This window comes from Tachyglossus aculeatus, chromosome 14, assembly GCF_015852505.1.
Source record: "Tachyglossus aculeatus isolate mTacAcu1 chromosome 14, mTacAcu1.pri, whole genome shotgun sequence".
Taxonomy (NCBI): Eukaryota; Metazoa; Chordata; class Mammalia; order Monotremata; family Tachyglossidae; genus Tachyglossus; species Tachyglossus aculeatus.
The window spans coordinates 43,862,627-43,888,770 of NC_052079.1; the positions used below are offsets into that span (position 1 = coordinate 43,862,627).

General features: G+C 44.6%; 1 protein-coding gene across 4 annotated transcripts in view; it reads left to right on the forward strand.

Moving 5' to 3' along the window:
* The first annotated feature begins 756 nt into the window (after positions 1-756).
* TXNRD1 (thioredoxin reductase 1) overlaps positions 757-26,144 on the forward strand; it is a 73,642-nt gene continuing 48,254 nt past the window's right edge. Inside the window, exons 1-3 of one of the 4 annotated variants that reach the window (XM_038756234.1) lie at positions 757-919; positions 7,846-7,906; positions 21,823-21,932. In XM_038756234.1, the coding sequence (XP_038612162.1) occupies positions 7,867-7,906; positions 21,823-21,932 (150 nt within the window). In that variant the 5' untranslated portion in view covers positions 757-919; positions 7,846-7,866. Of the gene's footprint in view, positions 920-7,845; positions 7,907-18,080; positions 18,147-21,822; positions 21,933-26,144 lie in introns of those variants that run through there. The other 3 variants (XM_038756231.1, XM_038756233.1, XM_038756232.1) reach the window with 3 other exon arrangements.

A 26,144-nucleotide genomic window follows, 5' to 3' on the forward strand; every position in this document is an offset into this window, starting at 1 on the left:
GCGATAGAAGTGGAACCGGGAAATGTATTTAGTTTTGCCAATCAAGCTAGTTAGTGGATGACAAATATGTCAAAGATGATAGGGACCAGGGGAGAGATGAGAACACTGAGGCAGGAAAATAAACACTTTGGCAGAACACAGTTCCACGAGTAATAATAGTTATTATTATTAGCCAAGCCCCGGCTCCACATCCAATGGGCTGACATCTGTGGTAGAGTGAGACAGAACACACACAGTGCATTCGTACTTGAGTGAACCTGTGGTCTATTGGGAATTGGTGTTCCAGTGAATGCCCAAGGACTTCACACAGGAGTGATTCATGGTGCCATTGCCACTATGCTTCCTGGGGGTCAGAGTCCCTTCAGCCTAGGAAACCAGAAAGTGTCGTAGGATGAAGGGGAGGAGACCATAGGCTACTCTGGGTCACTGTTCTCTGGCTTAGGCCAGCCAGGGCCCAGGCAAGCTTCTACTCCAAGGGAGTCCTTGAGTCATGGCACACTGATCCAGGAAGTGTGTATCCAAGGTCACTCATGGCACTAAGCACTAATACAACTTAAAAGAGTCCTGACTCTGAGGCTCCCACTCTCATCCTTTTGCAATGTTTCTTCCTTTTTTAATTGACACTTTTGGGCTAAGAATGTAGCTGTTTTCAGGTGACCCTAGTATTACTATTATGTCATAATATTTTCCTTTCTCATGATGATCTTCTTTGCTTTAATTTCATGTCGCATCAGATCATCACCGCAGTGGAATCCAACCAGAAAACAAAAACAGGACAGTTTTTACCAACAGCTTAAGTAACAACATTGATTCCTCAAAGAACACTTCAAATGCAAACCTTCGATCCCGTGTTCAGGCCTACATAGACGCCAACACTGTTGTCATCTTCAGTCAAACTACCTGCGGCCTGTGTACTGAGGTAAGATGTCTTCTTTGAGGGGTAAATGATTTTGGAGTCTTACTTTAATTCCTCCAGTTTTTTACTCTAATTCCTCCAGTATAATGGAGGAATTTTCATGCAGATTTGTAGAAGGAGAGTGTGTTAATACATAATAACAATTGTGATATTTGTTAAGCGTTTACTATGTGCCAGGCACTGCACAAGCAAATGAGGTTGGACACAGTACCTGTCCCACAGTCTTAATCCCCATTTTACAGGTGAGGTAACTGAGGCACAGAAAAGTGAACTACCTTACCCAAAGTCACACAGCAGACAAATGTGTTTAATGTTTTGCCTGAACAGTCTACTGAGTGGTCCCTAATCAATCAATCAATGGTATTTTTGAGTGCCTACTGGGTGGAGTGCACTGTGCTAAGCAATGGAGAGGGCATGGTAGAAGTAGTAGATATGATCTCTGCCCTCAAGGTGTTTACAGCCTAGTGGTCTCTTGGAGAAAATGAGAATTTAGAAGGGCTTTGGAGATGAGAAGAGCAATGTCTGCCGTATAAGATTTAGGGAGGGATTTCCAGGCATTAGGAGGGTGTGAGCAAGAGGTCGGTGACGAAAGACATGAGAATTAGGTACAGTGAGTATGTTGGTTAGAAAGAAATGAAGTGTGCCGAGCTGAAGTGGGAGAACAGCGAGGATTAATGGTGGGGAGCGAGAGCTGATGGTCAGTAATTTCTGCCTGATATGAAAAGGAATGGGCAACTTAAGAATTGTAACTTGATTGAGAAATATTTATGGAGCACTGTCACTGAATTAGTTGTTCCAGCTGATGGGATCAAGGGGTGGTGAGGGTAGGAATTGGGAAGTAGCGTGGCCTAGTGAATAAAGCATGGGCCTGGGATCCAGAGAACCTGGGTTGCCTGCTGTGTGACCTTGGGCAAGTCACTTCACTACTCTGCGCCACAGTTTCCTCAACCGCAAAATGGGAATTCAGATCCTGTTCTCCCTCCTACTTGACTGTGAGCCTCATGTGGGACGGGACTGTCTCCAGCTTGAGTAACTTGTGTCTACCCTAGAACTTTAGAACAATGTTTGACACCTAGTAAGTGCTTAACAAATATCATTAAAAAATTAGAAAATGAACTTCTTTGCTACTGCTTAAGATGCCTCTGGATTTGGAATCCTAGCCATAAGTTGCTAGTGTTCCAGGGAGCAGTTGCCAAAAATAAGGTTGCCAGTAGATGAAGTAACTTCTGTCTTTTTTCCCCCTTTTTTCATGGTATTTTTAAAACACTATGTGTCAAGCACTGTTAAAGCATTGGGGTAGGTATAAATTAATCAGGCTGGTCCAGTTTGTGTTGCACACGGGGCTTACAGTAAAAGTAGCAGGAAAGACAGGTATTGAATCCCCATTTTGCAGTTGAGGAAACTGAAGCACAGAGGAGTGAAATGACTTGCTTGAAGTGAACTAATTCAGTAGTGAAGTGAAGTGACTTAAAGTCACACAACAGACAAGTGGCAAAGCTTGGATAGAACCTAGATCCTCTGGCTCCCAGGCCTGTGCTCTTTCCACTAGGTCACACTGTTTCTGTTTGAGGAGGTCTTGTTATTATGCTGACCTCATGCTGAACAGAGAGAAAACACTAGGCTAGGAGGAGTTGTAGCAGGTGACTATATCCACACTGAGGGCAGGAAGTTATTGAAATGTTGTACCTACATCTGTAGAGCAGATTTGGGGTACCCCCCTTCAGCACTTGAGTTTTCTTGGAGTAGTTCGAACACCATTATTCGAATGTGACTGATAGAAATCGGAGTGTAAGCAAACCCTATTTAAAAATGAGGGTGATTGGCAATGTGCCCCCTGCCCCCCAGTCATTCCAGTTTCAATTACTCTACCCCTAGTTTGCTTCAGGAGCTCCAGGGATTCCCAGAGACTGAACTGTGAAGCACTCCAGGTCTCCTGATTACCTTGTATCTACCCCGGCGCTTAGAACAGTGCCTGGCTCACAGGAAGCACCTAACAAGTACCATAAAAAGGGGGTGGTCGCATAAGCTTGTCCTCTAGACTGTAAGCTTGTTGAGGGCAGGTACTGTGTTTACCAATTCTGTTGTATTGTATTCTCCCAAGTCCTTAGTTCAGTGCTCTGCACATAGTAAGCACTCAATAAATACAATTGATGATGATTCTCATGCAGAGGGGAAACTCACATTATCGTATGTGTGTCTTCACTGGCACTTTGTGCATCCGCACAACCGTTTTTTCCTATGCGACAGCTGTGCTGTATTCAGGCAGATGCAAGTTGTCAGAAGCTTGTTCCCTAATCTCCCAACTGTGTTTTATCCAAAATCCATAATGAAAGCATGTTATGGAAGAACTGAGTGCATTAAAATAATATTCTGGAATATTTAACATGGGAAAGTTTTTCTGTAAGAAAGTGTGAATCAACCAATCACTGGTATTCGTTGAGCCCTTACTTAGGGCAGAGACTGCACTAAGCACTTGGAAACTTACAATAAAGTTGGTAGTCACGTTCCCTGACCACAAGGAGCTCACAGTCTAGAGGAAGTTAGAAGAAAAGTTAGAAACAATTTGTTCATGGGTGTTGGAGCCCTGAAAGTCCCACTGTCTGGAGGTGGGATATATTGCCCCATAATTTATTGCCTGGGGCAGCACTAGTACTTACTGGCAGTGGCTTCCTTAAGCTCCCTGGTGTCCAGATGGGCCAGCACAGTTCTGTTGGGGACAGCCGAGGAAACGTAGAAGAACAGGAACTTTAACCCGATCAATTTTACTTACCCATTATGGCCACTTCTTAAATGGGGTAAGTTGTCTCCTTGCTCCTTCTTTGGCATTCTCAACTTAATCCTGAGAAGTTCTTTAGCCTCAGTGACATCCCACCCCCCCAAACCTCCCTTTGATAAAACTCCTGGAATTATCCTCTTCCGGAGCTAAGCACTATACCAATGCCAAGGACTTGTTCTTAACAAATTTCACAATCATCATCATCATTATTATTATTATTCCTTCCCTGCCAGGCCCCCCCAAGTCTGGAACTTGACTTGCAGTTCCCACAGCGTTAGCTCTTCCCCTCCTTAGTCAAGGCTGGATTTTCTCTCCTCCTACCTTTCCCTGTGCTTGTGATATTTTTGGCCTCTGCCCCAAGTCATAAATAAACTTGATAAATAAATAAACATGAATAAACTTGGCAACTGGGATGTCACAGGAAGGCTGGGGGAAACGAGGAAACCGCCTGGCTTTTCCCCTGCAGAAGTCCGTGCTGCTGTAGAGCAGTAGTGGAGAAGAAGCAGAAGTAGCATTGCCTAGTGGGTAGAGCCCAGGCCTGGGAAGCAGCGTGGCCTAATGGATAGAGCATGGGCCCGGGAGTCAGAAGGACCTGGGTTCTAATCTCATCTCCACCACTTGTCTGCTTTGTGACCTTGGGCAAGTCAATTCGCTTCTCTGTGGCTCAGTTACCTTAGCTGTAAAATGGGGATTAAGACTGTGAGCTCGATGTTGGACAAGGACCGTGTCCTACCTGATTTCCTTGTATCTACCCCAATGCTTAGCGTATATTAAGTGCTTAACAAATACCACAATTATTATTATTATTGTTATTATTACTCTAATCCCAGCTCCTCCATTTGTCTGCTGGGTGACCTTGGGAAGTTAAATAACTTCTCTGTGCCTGTTACCTCATCTGTAAAATGGAGATTAAGACTATGAACCCCTTGTGGGACAGGGACTGTGCCCAACCCAATTATCTTGTATCTACACCAGCCCTTAGAACAGTGCTTTGCACATAGTAAGCACTTAACAAATACCACTATTATTATTATTATTATTCCCAATAATAGTAATAATAAAAAATCCTCTAGGTTGGGGTGGCAAGGGGCCCTCCCCTTCCCAGCCGGGTCCCCTCTTGGAGCTTCTGGGAACCCTTGGTTTCTCGGTGCTGGGCACAGCTTGGGTGACTCAAACTCCCCAGAGTCAAAAGGCCAGGACATGTTGACCCGGCATGTGTCTATACTTCCTGCCATCAGTGTAGGTCTTAAGTTCGGATAATTGTCATGGCAGCTCATGATTGCTCACTTTGCCCCTCATTGTGCCACCCCTGGGAATGGAAGCAGCAGCGTTGCCAGAAAATAGCAGCTTCCAGCAGTAGTGGCCTTCTGCTACCCTGAATCCCCATGACCTGGATGGTTTGATATTGGTGGCAGAGGCTTTTTGTAGCTGATTTATCGCAGACTGTGTACTGCTCTAAGAACAACGCTGGCATTGGCGAGGCAGGGAGGGGAAGGGTTGCTTTTTGGGCACAACCCAAGCTCACTTTGGAGAGAGAGTGAGAGTCAGGGGCGGGTCCTAGGTCCCTCCCTCCTCACTCTTCTCCCCTCTCTTTCCCAGTTCCACAGCTTCCAGCTCTGTAAGCCCTTCAGGAATTAAGATCCTGTGCCTTTCTCTGTTGAACTAATCATAACATCATCAGCATTGTCAACAGTATTTATTGGGCACTGACTTTATGTAATACCTTGTACCATATTATTCACCTTAAGTGCTGTCTTCTTTTGAACCTCAGATGTAACCATTGTGTCTAGGTTACAGTGTCTCCAGGAAAAAAAAACAACACCTTTGAGTCCTTCTTTTAGGAACCCTAAAGATGTTTATCTTTAAAGCAATTAGTCTTTCAGTGTCCTGGGCTTCCTTGGGAATGAATACTACTTTGTAGTTAGGGAACCAAAGTGAATTTTCTTGAGTAGTCATTTAACAGTAAAAGAGGAATTTGTATTAAAAAATGTGAGTCAGGATTGTAACTTTGAACCATCTACCCCCCAGCTCATTAATGCCTGATGAATCGATGGTTAGTCTGATGCAATTTTCCCACAACATGAGATTCTTCAAGAACCCAATTATTGCTACACAGTAGAAAGGATTACACTCTATTTTGTATGGAGTCCTAATGTAGAACTGACTTGTGCCTGTGGCTCTCAGGTCCGGCAGGTCAGGGTGTGTTGAACTGAAAATGAACTTGTTTGGGTGTGGCTACTCTCTCAGCCTCTCTCTGACTAATTTGGGGGCTGCAGACTGATTTGGTCTAGTGGAAAGAGTGCAGGATGGGAAGTCGGAGGTCTTGGGTTCTAGTCCTGGCTCTTCCACCAACTGGCTGCATAACCTCAAGCAAGTCACTTAACCTATCTGGGCCTCAGTTTCTTCATCTGTAAAATGCGGATAATAATGACTACCCCTCCCTATTTTCACAGAAAAATTGAGGCAAAAATGAGATAAGTAATAAGAAAGCGCTGTGGAAAGAGAAAAGCACTCTATAAAATTTAAGGTTTCACTTGGGCCTGGGGATTGTGGCACAGAGGCAGGGTTGCGGTCACATTTGAACAACGATTTCTCAAGTGAGCGGTTAGCTCTATGGGGACACATCAGTGAAACTACCCTGTGGGCACACTGTGCCACAATATGGGCACAAGAACTGAGGCCAGGTCTACTTCTGTTGCCGCTCCTTTTTTAAAACTTTCTTTTTTATGCTATTTGTTAAGCACTTACTATGTGGCAGGCACTGTACTAAACGCTGGGCCAGATACAAGCTAATCAGGTTGGACACCGTCCCTGTCCCACATGGGTCTCATGGTCTTAATCCCCATTTAACAGATGAGGTCATTTAGGCCCAGAGAAGTCAAGTGACTTGCCCAAAGTCATGCAGCGGATAAGTGGCAGAGCTGGGATCAGAACCCAAGTCCTTCGGACTCCCAGAAATCAGACTTAGGACAGAAGAGTCCTTTGGTCCCCCTTCTAGACTGTGAGCCCATTGTTGGGTAGGGACTGTCTCTGTATGTTGCCAACTTGTACTTCCCAAGTGATTAGTACAGTGCTCTGCACACAGTAAGCGCTCAACAAATATGATTGAATGAATGAATGAATGGTGCTTTATCCACCAAGCCACGCTGCTTCCAGGCAGGCTTCCACAGTCCTGGGGCTCCAGTTGGGTGGGCTGGAACCAGCCAGGGTGGGTTTGTGTCTAGCTAGGGATTAGGGGCCCAGGCAGAGCTCCAATATGTGTGGAATCCTTAACTTTGCTGCTAAGAGCATATCATCTTCTCCTGTGTTGAAGCATAGTTTTCCAAGGTCATTTGATCGTATCATCTCATTTAACAATTTTAATTTATTTAATTTACCCTCTGAGGAAAGCAAAATGGAGAAACTTTGTTCTTGTGTTTACACTCAGCTTGATTAATAGAGGGTTTTCTTTTTGAAATGCGTAATGTCATTTGCATTAATTCAAGTTGGGAAATGCCCATGAGGAAATCCACTTCTGCATTAAATTTGTTTCCCACTCATTGCATAACACACTCTAAGTGCCTCTTGCTTCTTAATTGCATTTTACTTTGATGGACATGCTTTTAAATGAGGAGTTTACTAGGAACAAACTAGGGGGTGAAGCAGTCTTGCTGAGTCAAATAAATTAAGGCAAAAATCATTTTCTTATGGTTCCTTGGACTAGGACTTGAATTTTCTGCCTGGATACTGTATTTGGCACTATCTGAATGTATGATTTATATGACTGGTACATAATCCCTGATGACTGTTGAGTCAATAAAATAGTACCTTGTACAGGACTCATCTCTTCCTTAGGTCTCAGAATTTTTACAAATACTGATTACCAACACCTTTCTAAGGAAGGTCAATATTATGCCCATTTTATAGAATGGCAAACTGAGTCACTGAACATTTCATGAATTTCCTGAAGCTACACAAGTGAATCATTAATTCAAGTCCCAGATTCTCCAGTAAACAGCCAGCATTCTGGAGAATCTTGCGGGTTACATAAAAATGGGTTGGAAACTCTTCAAGTGAGAGAAAGGTTGGGTGAGAGGGAAAAAGCAGAGCTAAGAGGAAGCATCCCTAAACCACTGCATTGGTCTGACAATATGTGTTGACCTTATTTTTGCAGGTGAAGGAAGTATTCCAATTTATGAGGGTTCCTTATTTTTCACTTGAACTGGACCAAACAGGTACGAAGGCCCTCCCTACATTTTAGTTTCTCATATGCAAATATGATCTGTTGACTGTAAGTTTATCTACACAGTTTTAATGGGATTCCAGTTTTCGTATTTCCTCCCTTTCGTAGTTTTTAGAAACACTTCCTCCTGTCCCCATTTGACAACACCAAGGCTGATGCTGTGCTGTGAAGGTCTGTAGTAAACTCTGTTGACTCATTTTACCCTGCAGTTTGTTTTTAGTGAAGGGAAAGAGTTTTGAAATTATTTTTGCTCTTCCTCTGTACTGCAGGGGGTAATCCATTTGAGAAATTAAATCAACAGTGTTAGCTGATGCAAAATAATTCAGTCTCTTGATGAATTTCAGAGAGTGTGTTCTCTTTACGACACACCCTTGAGAATGATTTTAGAAACTGCAGCTGGCACAGGTCATTGAAACAAAAGATATACTATACCTAGTCCATCTAGGCAAGTGTTCTATTCCCAATAGTGATGTTGGAGGATACTTGGAGGAACAGGGTCATTGGCTGCCCTCCACGACATCTATTTTCACGGTTCAGGTTGTATCTTCCGACATCCCTAATGCTTTCTTCCAATAACCCTTCATGTATTATTTAAACCATTCTCAAGCCTTCTGACATCTCTAATTTTTTACTCTATTGCTCATTATAGACATCTTGGCCATGAAATATATCCAAACTCTTCTTGGACCTTTCAGTGTTTCTTGCTTCTTGCACACCTTCCTGCACACTTGTCTTGCACACTTTCAGACTTCATTATAGTCTCCCTTGGCCTGCTTAGGTAGGATTTGCTGAACAACAATACTGTGTTTGGTCAATCAATTAATCAATCAATCAGTGGTATTGTGCACTTACTGTGTGCAGAGCACTGTACTAAAGCGCTGGGGAGAGTACAACAGAGTCGAAAGATACGTTCCCTTCCTACAATGAGGTTACAGTCTCCAGTTTGTCCACGCCCTTCCTGATTTTGTAGACCTAAATTCATGTCCCCTCCAAGCTTGTGTCTTTCTAAACAGAAGAGTTGTAATCATGTCATTTTATCCTGGAATGGAAGCTACTCCCAAACATTTTGATTGCCCTTCTCTACCCTTTCTAACTCTCTTCTGGTTGTCCTAAGATGTGCTAATTATAGGGGCTGAAAGTAAATATATGGAAGGGGAATGGGAAGGGCTAGAGTATACCCAGTTTTCCTATAACATGGGGGTGTTGTATTCAAACAGTCAATCAGTGGTATTTATTGAGCACTTACTATGTACAGAACACTGTACTAAGCACTTCTGAGAGTACAGGACATTTTCCATGCCCTTTAGGAACCTAAAGTCTAGAGGGGGAGGCACACATTAAAATATATTATGGATCTGCACATAGGTGCTGTGGGACTGAGGGTAGGGTGAATATCAGATGCTTAATGGGCACAGATCCAAGTGCATATTCTGGCAGAACTACTCAGTGGGGGAAACCTGCTCCAGCACTTGTCCATTCTGATGTTGCACCCAGGAGCACAGCTGTCTCTTCCTATTGTGCATCATTGTCAGAGGATGTCCCTAACAAGGGTCTCTGAAAATACCTAGTGAAAACCCGTGTTATGGCAGAGTGTACCGAGGGTACTTGTATGCAAAACCATGAGGTGCTTCATTTGCCACAAGTCAAAGGGCAAGAGCGGGTTGGCGGGCCCGGGGCATGGATTTACAGCATGAGCTTGGATCAGAAAGAAGCTGTAGGTACTTCTGTGAACCCCTGTTGGTGTAGCCCATGTGCCCAAATCCTTTAATCTTTGAACTCCAAATATGCAACTGATGAAAACCCCAAAGGGCAACTTTTGAACGGGACTTCGGATCCCTTTACTAGGTGATTGTCTAAAATTACAAAATAGACCCAACTCCCCATTACTGGGTCAGAAACTCAAAGACCACTGCTGAGCCTCCTGTCTTTTTATCTGGTTAAATGATGTGCATAGAGTGGACATCATTTGTAGATCTTTTAATGATGCATAGCTAGGTACTGGAACTGTAATATCCCAAGACATCTGCAGGCCCAATCTCACCATACCGCAGAATACTCGGGAAACCAGCTGCATCTCACAGTTCATGTTCTTCCAGATCATGGTGACTCTTCCAGAGCTATTATAATTTGTCTCAGATTCCTTCTGCTGTAACTCACTCTCTCCATCTTGAGTTGGGTTTTTGTCTTCAGGGATGATTTACTCTCAAAATGCTCAGATTATTTGTTTATCGGTTTTTGCCAATGTATATAGCATTTGCGGCACTGCCAACTTACTATACTGATTGTTACTTTAGAACCACTTTCATGATGTTTGACTCAACTTTCAGGTTTCGCTGTGACTATATGAAAGGGCCTTAGGCTGGAAAATAACCATTTTGTTTGCGTTAGTTGTATCCAGCTCCTCAAACTTCCAGGCCCATCTCAAACCCTAATATTCCCACTTAGGTCTTCTAACCCAAGACCTCTGTGCTTTAGATAGCTCCTGAGCCCTGCTGACCTCTCCTAGGCCTTCTGGTTCTTAGCTTGCCCTATATCAAATAGTGAGAGCATCTTTCCACCCATAATTCCTAGGCTAGCTAATCTTCAATCAATCAGTGATATTTAGTGAGTGCTTACAATGTGCAGAGCAATATTCCAAGCACTTGGGATAGCACAATACAGCAGAATTAGTAGACATGTTCCTTGCCCATAACGAGCTTACAGTCTAGAGGTGGAGACAGTCATTAAAATAAATGAATACTTTTTAATGTATCATTTAAAGATATGTATAACTTCCTTTCTCACCACTTTGCTCTACCACGTGGCTGAGTTCCAGAGATGACTCATCAGGCACAATGTTGCTATCCTTTATATGTAGCATCCCGTTTGCAATGAGTTTCTTATTTAAAGGTGACACTCGTAGCAGGCATTCTGAAGACAAGGATGTGGCTGTCGTAACTAGAAACTGTGTAATCTGTCTCACTTGCCAACTGCATTTTTCATCTGCCATCTGGATGATGACTACTGCTTTGCCCATAGGGCCTATTGATGCTCATGTTTTTGAATCTTGGCCTGCTGGCTCAATGAAGCCTCTTACTTAACCAGGGACCCAAAGGCCTGGCTACTGAAGTTATTTTTCAGATACTGCTGTTGCTCGGTTTGTTCAGTGTGTCCTTGTTCCACCTAAATTCTCTCTCCCTGGGCACCCCACCCTAGCTACCGGATTCCTCAGGAGTTCCATTCTCAGCATGTGAGTAGTTGCAGTAAGCGTGGCATTGTTGACATTGTTTATCAGGCTTCCCTGCAGACCATGGTTGTTTCAGGTAGAGAAGCAGCATGGTGTAGTGGATAGAGCATAGGCCTGAGAGTCAGGAGGTCACGGGTTCTAATCCTGACACGGCCACTTGTCTGCTGTTTGACTGTGGGCAAGTCACTTCACTTCTCTGTGCCTCAGTTACCTCAACTGTAAAATGAGGATTGAGACTGTGAGCCCCATGTGGGTCAGGGACTTTGTCCTACCTGATTTGCTTGTGTCCACCCCAGTGGTTAGTACAGTGCCTGGCACATAGTAAGTGCTTAACAAATACCATAGTTATTATTATTATTAGGTATTTATTTCTGCACCCCCTCTTTTTAGTTAGCTTGCTACCCCTCTTTTTAGTTAGCTTGCTACCCCACTACTTCCAGCAACTGTCCCGGCATCGTCATCAATCAAAATTTTTTACGGAAGGGGGTTCCCTGCATCTGAATGGCACCACAGAGTGCAGCGAGCTATATAGTTCCTCCCCACCAGGGAGCTTATGATCTGAAGGGAGAGATAAGGCAGACAAATATATATTTGGAGCCAGCAAAACTGGTAGAGACCCCACAGGAGCTCAATAACCATATTGGATGTTCTTAATATGCATTTGACTGGGACGTGATTAAGGAATTAATAATAGTAATAATAATAATTGTGGTATTTGTTAAGCACTTACTATGTGCTTTGTAAGCACTGGGGTAGATTCAAGATAATTGGGTTGGACACAGTCCCTGTCCCACATAGGACTCACAATCTTAATCCCCATTTTACCGATGAAGGAACTGAGGCACAGAGAAATTGTGTGTTGCCCAAAATCACACAGAAGACAAGTGACGGAGTCAGGATTAGAACCCAGGTCCTTCTGACTCCCAGACCTGTGCTCTATCCACTAGGCCACGCTGCTTCATATTTAGGGAATGTTCTTCTGACAAAGCAAGCCAGTTTGGGCTCAGCGTGCCATATCATTGAAAAAACTGCTTGTGTGCTTGCAGACAACATTGGAGCAGGTGAGGACTGAGTTTTCCTTAATGGAACGTTTTACAAGAACAAAACCTTAGTGTTTAAGGATAACTGTATGTTCTTGTAAACGACAATGATGTTAATGAAGAACAAGCTTGGACAACGGTACTGGAAAATACATGAGTAAGGGCACATAAACATTGATACAAAACACATAGTGAGTAGGTGTGTAGGGGATATGGCCAGCAGTAACCTGGAGACTGTTTTGCAAGTTATGCATGGAAACGTGATCATGTGCAGGGGAGATTTTAATAGTAAGGGAATATATTGAGCACCTATTGAATGCAGTGCACTGTACTAAACACTTGGGAAATACAACAGATACCTGAGGCATGTTTCCTGCCCACAAAGGACTTACTGTCCAATGGGGGAGAAAAGTATTTAACCCCCATCTTACAAATGAGGGAACTGAAGCACAGAGAAGTTAAGTGATTTGCCCACGGTCACACAGCAGGCAGAGCAAAGCTTATATTATAATGCAGCTCTCCTGACTTAATGCCCTAGTCTTTCCACTAAACCACAGAGTAAAGGGGCAGAAATAAAATCAGTGCTTTTGCTCTTAACCCTTAAATTTGCAAACTTCTTCAGATCACACTAATGGAGCCTCTGGGCCACTCTCAATATTCTCTTTGAGAATCAGCTAAACCCAGAAGTTTGGGATTCTTTGAGGAGTGCTTTGTGATGAGTTTAGGATACTAGTTAGACTGCATGGGGGAAAGTACAGTGTGTGATAACATGATGATCTCTTTTCCATAGCAAGGTGAAAAGTCAATTCTGATTTTTTTACCTCATATTTTGGGTAGCCTTTGGTAAATTAGATTATGTTCATTCCATAGCTCCGTGCAGAGTATTCGGGCAGTTTTAAGATTGCGTCAATAACCCTTTGACTTACAAAGAAATAAATATGACTTGGGTGAATGTGGAGTCCTTTTTGTAGCATTTTAGGAAAATCGTCATGTTTTGGAAATGGTGGGAAACTTTCATAGGAGTGGAATCCTAGGGAGAGCTTTTTTTAAAACCAGTGCCATATTTAGTAAGGAATGGGCTGAGTAGCCTAGGTCATTAGGCTTCCTGGAGAGCAAAACTGAATTTATTCAAAATGAATCTGAGGGAGCCTTTAGGTTTTGAACAAACCCATTAATAGGGTTTGCTCCTTGAGGACTGGGATCGTGTCAACAGACTCTATTATAGTGTACTCTCCCAAGTGCTTACTACAGTGCTCTGCATGCAGTAAGTGTACAATAAATACCATTCACTAACTGAACATTAAGTCCCAACAAGAAAGCTACAGGTGGTATCATCAACTCCATAGGCGACATAATCAATTTCAAAGGAATTTTGAGAGTTGGAGGGGAAAATAAGGATCCCAAAGTCATCATCTGAGTTTGGGGAAACATTTTTATGTTTAAAAAAGAGACCAGCAAAGCTCCAGCCTAGCTCTGGGGCAGAGTGAGGCAGAACTGACTAGATCTGAGGAGGTAATGAGATGCCCAACAGTAATGTTAAGTTCAGGATAGGGACAACTCAGTTTGCCCCTGAATGGAAGCAGCTGATGGAGGGTGGAAGTTGGGTGGGAAGAAGGATTCCTTGTTCCTTGTTTTAGTCAATCAGTCAATTAATCAGTCAATGGTATTTATTGAGCATGCACTATAAGCAGAGCACTGTACTAAGAGCTTGGCAGAGTAATACAATACAACCGAGTTGGTAGACACATCCCTTGCCCACATGAAGTCTTCAATCTAGAGGGAGCTTTCAGTCTTTTTGAAAGGGAGGAGGGAGGAGACAGTAAAGGCCCACCACTAGTTATGGGATGACTAGGCCCAAAGCAATAAATAAGTCTCTGGGTTCACTTCAAGGGAAGGAAGAATCTTTTAACCAGAAGAGAGAGCCTGGAAGGAGAGTCCAACACCTGTGAAATTTCCTACCCCACAAGAGAGGCAAACCTGTATGGGCCCATTCCAATCCAGCAATTTAGACAGAATAGGGCTCCTTTTTTTCTCCCTCTTCCAACCCCTGCCAGCCACCACCTGCCTTCAGAACCACCACAAATGCTGAGTTGTTAAGGGTGGTAAACTCTAGTATTGGTTTGCCTTAGGCCGGAGAGCAATATGCCTCTGATCCCTAATATCCTGGGGAAGTTGGAAGTGGATTTTTTTTTCCTATTTCTCAGTTGTTAACTTCTATTCTGAATAATGATGTTAAAGGTTGTAATATTAATAATAGCACTTGGCACTTCTATAGACCCTTTCATCTATGGGATCTCAAAGTTGAAGTCACTTATTAAAAGGTGAGTAGTTGGAGGTAGCTTATCCCCATTTTACAGACATGTCTGAGAATTGGCTTGGAACAAGTCAATCCTCTCTCGGGTCAAAGAATAGCTCTTGTTCTCTCTCCTTCCCCTTGAATAATTGTCGATCAGTGAGACCATAAAGCACCTGGAGAAACAACAACAACAATAATAATGGCATTTATTATATGCCTACTATGTGCCAAGCACTGTACTGATAGATACAAAGTAGTCAGATTCTTCATGGGGCTCACACCTTTAGCAGAAGGGAGAATAGGTATTAACCCATTTTGCAGAGGGAACCGAGGCACAGAGAAATTGACTTCCCTAAAATCACGCAGTAGGTAAGCGGTGGAGCTGAGATTACAATCCAGGTCCTCTGACTCCCAAGGCCATGCTGCTTCTCCTAAAGGAAAGGTATGGGGTCTCAGCCAAAGAGATTTAATAATAATTACCTATGATATTTGTTGAGGGCTTACTATGTGTGAAGCACTGTTCTAAGCTCTGGGGAACAAGTTAATCAAGATGGACACTGTCCCTGCCCTATACGGACACACAGTCTGTGTAGGAGGAAGAACAGAGAGACTTGTTTGTATTTCCTCCCTCTCCCCATCACCCCCACTTCCCTTTTAGTAAACTATGGAGAGTTTAGCTCAGCTTCTTCCGGGGCAAGACAGGCTGAAAAATGGGCAGGGATCTAGCACTTGAATGATAATGTGTGCCTTAAGCTACTACATTAAAGATGACTATGAACGGAAATCATTCATCATTCATCTGTCATTCAGGGAAGCAGCATGATCTAGTGGAAAGAACACGAGCCTGGGAGTCAGAGGACCTGGGTTCTAATCCCTGATCTGCCACTTGTCTGCAGTGTGACCTTTGGCAAGTCACTAAACTTTTCTGTGCCTCAGATTCCTCATCAGTAAAATGGGGATTAAATCCTACTGCGTTATGCTTAGACTATGAGCCCCATATCAATCAATCAATCAATCAATCGTATTTATTGAGCGCTTACTATGTGCAGAGCACTGTACTAAGCGCTTGGGAAGTACAAATTGGCATCACATAGAGACAGTCCCTACCCAACAGTGGGCTCACAGTCTAAAAGGGGGAGACAGAGAACAGAACCAAACATACCAACAAAATAAAATAAGTAGGATAGAAATGTACAAGTAAAATAAATAAATAAATAAATAAATAGAGTAAGAAATATGTACAACCATATATACATATATACAGGTGCTGTGGGGAAGGGAAGGAGGTAAGACGGGGGGATGGAGAGGGGGACGAGGGGGAGAGGAAAGAAGGGGCTCAGTCTGGGAAGGCCTCCTGGAGTAGGTGAGCTCTCAGCAGGGCCTTGAAGGGAGGAAGAGAGCTAGCTTGGCGGATGGGCAGAGGGATTGGGGGCATTCCAGGCCCGGGGGATGACGTGGGCCGGGGGTCGATGGCGGGACAGGCGAGAGCGAGGTACAGTGAGGAGATTAGTGGTGGAGGAGCGGAGGGTGCGGGCTGGGCAGTAGAAGGAGAGAAGGGAGGTGAGGTAGGAGGGGGCCAGGTGATGGACAGCCTTGAAGCCCAGGGTGAGGAGTTTCTGCCTGATGCGCAGATTGATCGGTAGCCATTGGAGGTTTTTGAGGAGGGGAGTAATATGTCCAGAGCGTTTCTGGACAAAGATAATCCGGGCAGCAGCATGAAGTATGGATAGAGACTGTGTCCAGCCTGATTATCTCGTACCTACCCCAGTGCTTAGCACAAAGTAAGCACCTAAGTACCATAAAAAAATCATTTTCTCTAACCAAATTTTAGAAAGCGATCAGTCAATGGTATTTATTGGGTGCTGTGTGCAGAACCCTGTACTAAACACTTGGGAGAGAACTAAAGCCCTAAGCACTTGCCATTTGTTTGCTGTATGTCCTTATGCACTCAATCGTATTTATTGAGTGCTTACTGTGTGCAAATGACTTTAGACAAGTCATTTATCTTGGCTTCAGCAAAATGGGGAGTCAATACCCATTCTCCTTCCTACTTAGACTGTGACCGCCCCAGGATGCACGGGATTGGGTCTGATCTCACTGTACTTAAGTAGTTTGTACAGTGTTTGGCACATAGTAGATCTTAAAAAGCACTACAATTATGATTATTAATTATTGTTGTCTAGACTGTGGTCACGCATGCCCTGCTTTCACCCCCCTCCACCCCCTCCACTGGGTAGTTGAGCTAAGTAAAACACAATTTTAGCTAAGAAGCTGCTTTCCTTTACTGGCAATGTTAATAGGCATAAACGGGTGTGTGTGGCCAGAAATGTTTTTATCGTCTTTTTTTTTTTAAATGGAATTGTTAAGCTCTTACTATGTTTTAGTCACTACTAAGCACTGGGGGTAAAAACATGATAATCAGGTTGGACACAGTCCTTGTTCCACATGGGGTTCACAGTCTTAATCCCCATTTTACAGACAAGGTAACGGAGGCACAAGCAGGTGAAATGACTTGTCCAAGGTCACAAAGCAGACAAGTGGCAGACCCGAAATTAGAACCCAGGTCCTTCTGACCCCAGGTCCGTGCTGTATCCACTAAGCAATGCTCCCTCTGTAACGTTTCCCATTTTTTTTTCTTTTTAGGGTTAGTCAGGATGGACTAAAAAGGCCTCCTAAAAGAGCCTGGCAACATCCTTCTAATTCGGGAAATTCCCCAACAGATGACTCCCTTACCTTAGGGCAGGTTGTAGTGAAATATTGTTTTTTAATTCTACTTCCCGTTTCAGGAATTCCCCAAGACTATTTGTTTAGGTGATTGAGGCAGGGAAGGGAGATCTGGGGGTGGTGGTGGTGTGGGGTGGTGTGTGTTCGTTCAAAAAGCACCACTTTGAAGGCAATTGAATTAGCTAGACAGGTTAATTATATAATTCAGTTACCTAGACAGCCCTTAGAACAGTGCCTGGCTCATAGTACCCCTCTAAATTGTAAACTAGTTATGGGCAGGGAATGTAGGCTAATTCGGTTGCACTGTACTTTCTCCGGCGCTTAGTACAGTGATCTGCACATAGTAAGCGGTCAATAAATACGATTGATTGTAAGTGCTTAACAAATACCATTAAAAAAATAACCGGCACTATTAATCATAAGGACCTGGGTTCTCATTTCGAGTTCCGCCACTTGTCTGCGGTATGACCTTGGACAAGTCACTTCAGTTGGCCGTGCTTCCGTTACCTCGTCTGTAAAATGGGGATTAAGCCTGCGAGCCCCACGTGGGACAGGGATCGAGTCCAATCGACCCCAGCGCTTAGAACAGTGCCCGGCGCCTAGGAAGCGTTTACCGTAATACCGTAAAAATTTCAAATAAAAAACACAAACCCCCAAACCGGCGGCCACCCGTGGGAGCAAAGGCGTGCTTTTTGGCTGGGTGTGGGGGGGGGATTCCTTTTTCCTTTTCTTTTTTTGCTTTGTCACTGTGACTCTGGCATGTTGCCGGGGTTCGAAAGGCGGGGCTTGGAGGGGCCGCCCCCAGGCCCCGGCCCGAGGACCCAGGACTGCTCAGGGCCCAGCCTCCCCCTCCTTCTTCTTCTTTTCCTCCTCCCGGAGGCGCCCGCACCGCCCCGGCTGATCGGGCCTCTGTAAGAGACGCCGCCGCCCCGGCTGATCGGGCTCTGTAAGAGACGCCGCCGCTGTTCTAAGGAGGCATGCTGGCTCCGCTCCGGGCTTGGGGGCCGGGGGAGCTGGGCTTGGGAAGAGAGGATGGGGAGAGAGTTGGAGGAGAGGGGATGGGGGAGCTGGGCCTGGGGAGGGGGAATGGGGAGAAAGGATGGGGAGAGGGCTGGGGGGAGCCGGGCCTGGGGAGAGGGGATGGGGACAGAGCTGGGGGAGCTGGGCCTGGGGAGGGGGGAGAGAGCTGGGGGAGCTGGGCCTGGGGAGGGGGAATGGGGAGAAGGGATGGGGAGAGGGCTGGGGGGAGCCGAGCCTGGGGAGAGGGGATGGGGAGAGAGCTGGGGGAGCTGGGCCTGGGGAGGGGGGAGAGAGCTGGGGGAGCTGGGCCTGGGGAGGGGGAATGGGGAGAGGGCTGGGGGGAGCCGGGCCTGGGGAGAGGGGATGGGGACAGAGCTGGGGGAGCTGGGCCTGGGGAGGGGGGGAGAGAGCTGGGGGAGCTGGACCTGGGGAGGGGGAATGGGGAGATGGGATGGGGAGAGGGCTGGGGGGAGCCGGGCCTGGGGAGAGGGGATGGGGACAGAGCTGGGGGAGCTGGGCCTGGGGAGGGGGGAGAGAGCTGTGGGAGCTGGGCCTGGGGAGAAGGGATGGGGAGAGGGCTAGGGGGAGCCGGGCCTGGGGAGAGGGGATGGGGACAGAGCTGGGGGAGGTGGGCCTGGGGAGGGGGGGAGAGAACTGGGGGAGCTGGGCCTGGGGAGGGGGAATGGGGAGAAGGGACGGGGAGAGGGCTGGGGGGAGCCGGGCCTGGGAAGGGTAGATAGGGAGAGGACTGGAGCCTCTGGGGCTGGGGGAGTTGGGCTTGGGGAGAGTGGATGGAGAGAGAACTGGGGGGGCTGGAGAGGGGGAATGGGGAGAGGGCTGGGGGGAACCGGGCCTGGGGATGGGGAGAAGGCTGGAGCCGCTGGGGTTGGGGGAGCTGAGCCTGGGGAGAGTGGATGGGGAGAGAGCTGGTAGGGTTGGGGCTGGGACGGCTGGGGAGGGGGTTGGGGAAAGGGCTGGGGGAGCTGGGATTGGGGTGGGTAGATGGGGAGAGGGCTGGAACCTGTGGGGCTGGAGGAGTTGGGCCTGGGGAGAGTGGGTGGGGAGGGGACTGGAGGAGCTGGGCCTGGGGAGAGTCGATGGGAAGGGGACTGGGGAGCTGGGGCCGCTAGGACTGAGGTGGTTGGATGGGGAGAGGGCTGGGGCTGGAGGAGCTGGGCCTGGGGCGGGGTGGGGGAGAGGTCCGGGGAAAGGGCTGGGGGAACTGGGTCCGCTGGGACTGGGATGGGTAGATGGGCAGAGGGCTGGAGCCTCTGGGGCTGGGGAGAGGGCTGTTAGATAACGAGTCGGGCTCTTTATAGTAACAGTGTAAACATGGTGCCCTTCTTTCGGTGTGGTGTGCTGGAGGCTGAGTCTCTTAAATGGCAAATTGCCATTTTTTCAGCCTCCCGCCCGTCTCAGACCTCTCCCATCCTCCTCTCCTTCCTTCCCATTCATCCTCGCCCTGTAGTTTTTTCCCCTTTCATATCTCTCCGCTTCCCTCTCTGTTTTCCACTTCATCTTCCCCTTCTGTTCTTCCAGTTTCCTCCCTTCCTCCCCGTCTCCTTCCCCCTCCTCCCCGTCTCCTTCCCCCTCCTCCCCTTCTCCTTCCCCCTCCTCCCCTTCTCCTTCCCCCTCCTCCCCTTCTCCTTCCCCCTCCTCCCCTTCTCCTTCCCCCTCTTTCTCCTCCTCCTCTTCTCCCGGTTTCTACCCCTGAGCTGGCATGTATGGATAAAACTAGAAGCACTGGATCAGGCAAATGGTTGGTCCAGCCTGATGCTCTGTCTTCAACAAGGGCTGCCTTGTTGCCCAAGAGGAAAGTCGTGAGGTGGTTTGACTGTTACCTCCCTGGGTTTAGAAAGTGTACTCCAGAATGTTAACTTTTTAATCTTGAAATGACAGTTTGATAATAACAGCTGAGGATTAGTTGTCCACTCATCTTTGAATCACTCTGTGGTTCGGGGAAACCCTGGCATGAAGGAATTACACATTTTCATTACACATTTTCCTGTCTGCAAGATGGGATGATAGTGCCTGCTTTTCATATTGACTTGCTGCTCTGCTCTCCTTGAATGAAAGCCCTGAAGCAGTGTAGCTTAGTGGAAAGAGCACAGGCCTGTATGTCAGATGAGCTAGTAATAATAATAATAATTGTGGTATTTAAGTGTTTTTATGTGCCAGGTACAGTACTAAGCACTGGGGAGGATACAAACAAATTGGATTGAACTCAGTCCCTGTCTCGTGGGGTGTACAGGCTCGATCCCCATTTTCCGGATGAGGTAACACAGGCCCAGAGAAATGAAGTGACTTGCCCAAGGTCACACAGTAGACAAGTGGCAAAGCTGGGATTAGAACCCATGACCTTCTGAGTCCCAGGCCTGTGCTCTATCCACTACACCATGCTGCTTCTCCCAGTTCTACCATTTGCCTTCTGTGTGACATAGGACAAGTAACCTAATTTCTGTGTGCCTTGGTTTCCTCATTGGTAAAATGGGGAGTAAATCCCTGTTCTCTCTCCTGTGTAGACTATGAGCCCCATGTGGGACTAGGACTGTATCTGATTTAGTATTAATAATTATGGTATTTGTAAGTGCTTACTTTATTGCCAAGCACTGTTCTAAGCGCCATGGTAGATACAAGGTAAGCAGGTTGTCCCATGTGGGGCTCAGAGTCTTAATCCCCATTTTACAGGTGAGCTAACTGAGGCACAGAGAAGTCAAGTGACTTGCCTAACGTCACACAACAGATAAGTGGTGGAGCTGTGATTAGAACCCACGACCTCCAACTTGTATGTACTGTAGTGCTTAGTACCCTAGTGCTTATCACTAATACTATTTTGAATTTTTGGACCTTCAAGAGACCATCTGCAATGTCCTTAAAACTATTTTAAGGTTTTCTCACATTTGGGACTTTGTGTACATCAAATATATTTTCAGGCCAAATGAAAGGCTATTTTAAAACTTAGAAAAGCTATGTTTTAAATACCTTTTTGGAATATAACAATGTCCCCACTTCATGGAAATCAGTGAAGAGACGCAGCATGGGCCAGGAAGTTAGAGGATCGGGGTTCTAATTCTGGTTCTACCATTTATCTGCTGTGTGACCTTGGAGTCTGTGTCTCAGCTACCTCATCTGTAAAATGGGGATTAAGAAAATCTGGGACATGGACTGTGGCCAATCTGAATTGTTTGTACCTACCCCAGTACAGAGCCTGGCACATCGTAAGCACTTAAATTACCACAAAAAAAAAGAGTAAAGGATTTAGTTTTCTTGAGCCATTGACTTCCTTCCTAATTCTGTGGATGTACAGTAAATATTTTTGTTTGTAACCACATAAATCCATAAACTTCATGTTCTGAAATCAATTAAACTCCCAGGATGTGGAGTTTCTGTCTTTGGCTGAAATAAAGCCAAGTCATGCCAACGTTGCAGTTTGAGTCATCATAGCCTGAGGAAACACTGTATTTTAATCTCGGGGTTAAGTAATGAAGGTCACAGGGAAGTGAATTGTGAAAGAAGCCACTCCCCCTCGTGATTTCAGTTCACCTAGCGCCTTCATAAAGGAAGACATTACAGACTTTGCCCTTTTTTACTTTGTGTCACAGAGGATTGTCAGAAACTCCAGGCAGCTCTATTGGAATTAACTTCAGAAACAGCAGTCCCCATTGTATTTGTGAAGCAGGAATATATAGGAGGTCATGCCAAAACACTGAAGGTAGGATATACGTGAACGGTACGGTAGTTTGAGATGTGGCGTGGTTGTCACAAGAGAGCACCTTGTGTTTTAAATGCTGTATGTGTTGAACACTACGGCAAATTTTACTTGTAAACCAAGCTTGTGATTGTAATAGGAAAGTTGTGTGGGTGTGTTTGTCTCTAACAAAAAACATGTTGAAAATTATGGTAACTGAAAGTATTTCAGAAACGACCTTTAAAATAATTTTGTGACTCAAATGAGACTTGCTTAAAAAAATTTCTAATGGTTTTTAGTTTTAAATGGGGTGGGGTCCTTTTTTGTAATTAAAAAAAGTGTTTCCTGAAGGGAGTAACTTTTGTAGCAGAAATGTGAACTCTGTGGTTTTGTGGGGCCCTTGCTTCAGGAGTGGGAATTTGGAGTGGACAAGATCAGGAGGCAAGTTTTTTCCTCAAGGTCCACATTTTGGACCCATTCAGAAAATTGTGGTATTGATCCAGATCTTTGGTCAGATGACCCAGCAGTCTGGGAGAGAGGCGGGGCCATTGGGTGCCCTCTGGAGTGGGGAGCAAAAAGAGGAAGAAATAGGGGCAGGAATTGGAGGAAAAGAAGGAAATGTGGGTCTGTGATTGATCGAAAGAAGCCCCTTTAAGGAGAGAAAGAGTTTTGAGAGGTCAGTTCTGTAGCAGCAGGTGGAAGGTTGTGTGCTTGGGTGGGCTTGCTTGTCTCCTCCCCCACCTGCTAGCTTGCCTGCTCTGACCACGTTGCCTGCTAGTTTGCCTGTGGATCCTGAGCCAGGTGGAAAGTCAAAGGAAGAGACAGAGGCCAGGCCAGTTCTCCAGAGGCAGGATTTTGATGAATCAAATAGATGCCCAAAGTGTTTCATCGTTTGGCTCAAAATGATCAGTTCTGATCACCCATAATTTGGGAATGTTTCAGTGTCCCGCAACTTGGTTTCTTTGCTGTAAAATACTGGTGTGCATTAATGAATTAATGTTCGTGAAGTGTTTTCTGATCCTTGGCTTCGCAGCATTTTTCCCTGTCGGATGTGTTTTCTTTGAGTCCTTATGAACTTCCACTAAAGTTAGTGATTTGCAAAGTGGTATTAGAAACTATAAAGCAAATTTTAATACTCTAATGGGATGGGATTTCTAGGCATAGAGAAATTGAACAAAATACAGGAATATATCTTCTTAGATGTATGAGGACTCAACACTGGCACCAACTTTTTTTTTTATTAGTGGCCAGGTGTGATTCTTTTTAGTTTATTATATTTACATTACACAGAAACTGAATTCCAAAAGGACTTTATATTACCTTTGAAGTGGTGGTGCTGTAAGTGGGTCAGAATTTGAAGACAGAAAGCAAATGAACTAGAAAAGAGTTGGGTGAGGGGAGGAAAGATGCCTGCCATATTGCATTTTTTTTTTAAAGTTTAAATTATAGCAGGTAACACGGGCATGAATTTTACCTTTTTGCCACCTTTTTACTTCCTTCCCCTCCCCACAGCACTTCTTTATATGTTTGTACAGATTTATTACTCTATTTATTTTACTTGTACATATTTACTATTCTATTTATTTTGTTAATGATATGCATATAGCTTTTTAATTCTATTTGTTCTGACAATTTTGACACCTGTCTACATGTTTGGTTTTGTTGCATGTCTCCACCTTCTAGACTGTGAGCCTGTTGTTGGGTAGAGACCGTCTCTATATGTTGCCAACTTGTACTTCCCAAGCGCTTAGTACAGTGCTCTGCACACAGTAAGCGCTCAATAAATATGATTGAATGAATTAATACCACTTTAAACTCTAATCTTATTGCCACCCTTTATAGCTAAAAAATTTCAAATATAAATTGTTACATGTTTTTATTAAAAAAGTATTAACTTTGAAAACAGTGCCTTTATTTTTTAGCAAAGGGATTGATAATTCAATATTTAAAGAAAAAAGTAATAATTCATATTTTGAACCTCATAACCATTTTCTTTTGTGATTTTTTTTTCCCACTTAAAGAGGAATCTGTCTCTTGCACACCAGTAATAATAATAATTATGTTACTTGTTAAGCCCTTACTATGTGCCAAGCACTGTTCTAAGCACTGGGGTAGATACAAGTTAGTCAAGTTGGACACAGTCCGTGTCCCACATTGGGCTTTCACTTTTAATCCCCATTTTTTATAGATGAGGTACCTGAGGCACAGGGAAGTTAAGTGACTTGCCCAAAGTCACACAGCAGATAAGTGGTAGAATCAACAGTAGAACATATGACCTTTTGACTCCCCAGGTCAGTTCTTTATCCACTACACCATGCTGCTTCAGTGGAAGTGCTTATCCACTACCTCATCACATCTGTGACAACTAGTGTGGCCTAGTAGAAAGAGCCATAAACCTGGGAGTCAGGGAACCTGGGAGTTGTAATCATCGCTCCATCATTTGCCTGCTGTGTGATCTTGGGTAAATTACTTAACCTCTCTGTACCTCAGTTTCCTCATCTGTAAAATCAATCATTGGTATTTATTGAGCACTTACTATGTGCAGTGTGCTGTACTAAGCACTTGGGAGGGTACAGTACTACAGAATTAGCAGACATGTTCCCTGCCTTTAACGAGCTCACAGTCTATTGGATGGAGGATTAAATATTTGTTCTTCTTCCTGTTTAGAATGTGAACCTCATGTGGGTTTGGGACTGTTTAACCTGATTATCTTATAATAATAATAATGGCATTTATTAAGTGCTTACTATGTGCAAAGCACTGGTCTAAGCGCTGAGGAGGTTACAAGGTGATCAGGTTGTCCCACAGGGGGCTCACAATCTTAATCCCCATTTTACAGATGAGGTAACTCAGGCACAGAGAAGTTAAGTGACTTGCTCAAAGTCACACAGCTGACAATTGGCAGAGCTGGGATTCGAACCCATGAACTCTTACTCCAAAGCCCGTGCTCTTTCCACTGAGCCATGCTGCTTCTTGTCTGTACCCCATTGCTTAATACAGTGCTTTGCACAAAATAAGCACATAATAACTATTATCATCATCATCATCATTATCTGTGGTGACCACACTTCCGGACCCTGAAATCCTATAAGGAATCCTTTTGTGTTGTTTATTGTATTGTAATGTGCTCAGATATTTTTATAGGGCACAAATTGCACTTGAAAAAATATGTTAACATGTTTTCTGATTACTTCCCCACAAAATTTGGCACTTTATCCAGAGCCTAAATCCACCCCAGTTTTAACCCCAAAATATTACAAATGCAGAGAAAAAAGTTAATTTCCCTGTTTTCATCCTCCTTATGTCAAATGTGTAAGGACATCAACTGAATTTTAATTTTTGTGTAGAATCCATAGTTATATATAGAATGAAGATAGAAAGTTTTGATTAAAGTGACCCATCCGGTCTGAAGGGAAGCATGTTTTTTTTTCCTAAATACACTTTATGGGATCTTATCATTTAGCAGACACTGAATTCTGATAGTAACCTAAGTGACAAAGAATGTATGTTACTCTGCCCAGGGAAAAGATGAATATCCGGCAGGCTCCAAAGGTATGTCTGGCCTCCCTCAGGCCATCATATTTAGTTCAGGATTTATTATTTTTTTTAAGAAAAATTATTTAGGAAGAAGTATTTGAAGGTGGGTGGGTAGAAAATTAGGCCGTTTAGAGGTGAAGGTGCAGAAAAAAATTGAAGATAATTGTGAGTGGAGCGTAGGGTAAATTTAGAGAGTGGGAGTAAGAGTGTAGTTGGAGATAGAGCAGTTGGAGGCAGGCGAATCTTCTAGGCAGGCCCATTGAGGTGTAGAATAATATACCTACTGTTCACTCAGTAAAAGCAAAACTAAAAGAGAGGCAACTGTAGGACTGATTCCCCAAAATGTGTTTTCAGTTTTGCAGCTAGATTCTCACCTGGAAGAAGTAACAATTTTACTAGAAGGAGAGAAAAAATGTTGCTTTATGGACTTTTATCATTGGCGTACATAATGTTATAAACGCAGGATATTTTTTCATTTAATCCACATCATGCCTCATTTTATTCTTAAACCCTGGCTCTTGCTTAACATCCCCATTTATTTCAAAAGTTGAACCACTGACAACCCATACTTTAGGACTGCAGGCCAGCCTAGAAACATGCCACACCGCATGTACCCATACTGAAGTGGTGTCAGAGACAAACACACGATTTCAGATCTGAGGTGGAAATGGTTTACTTTCTTGGCTGGCACTGGTTATT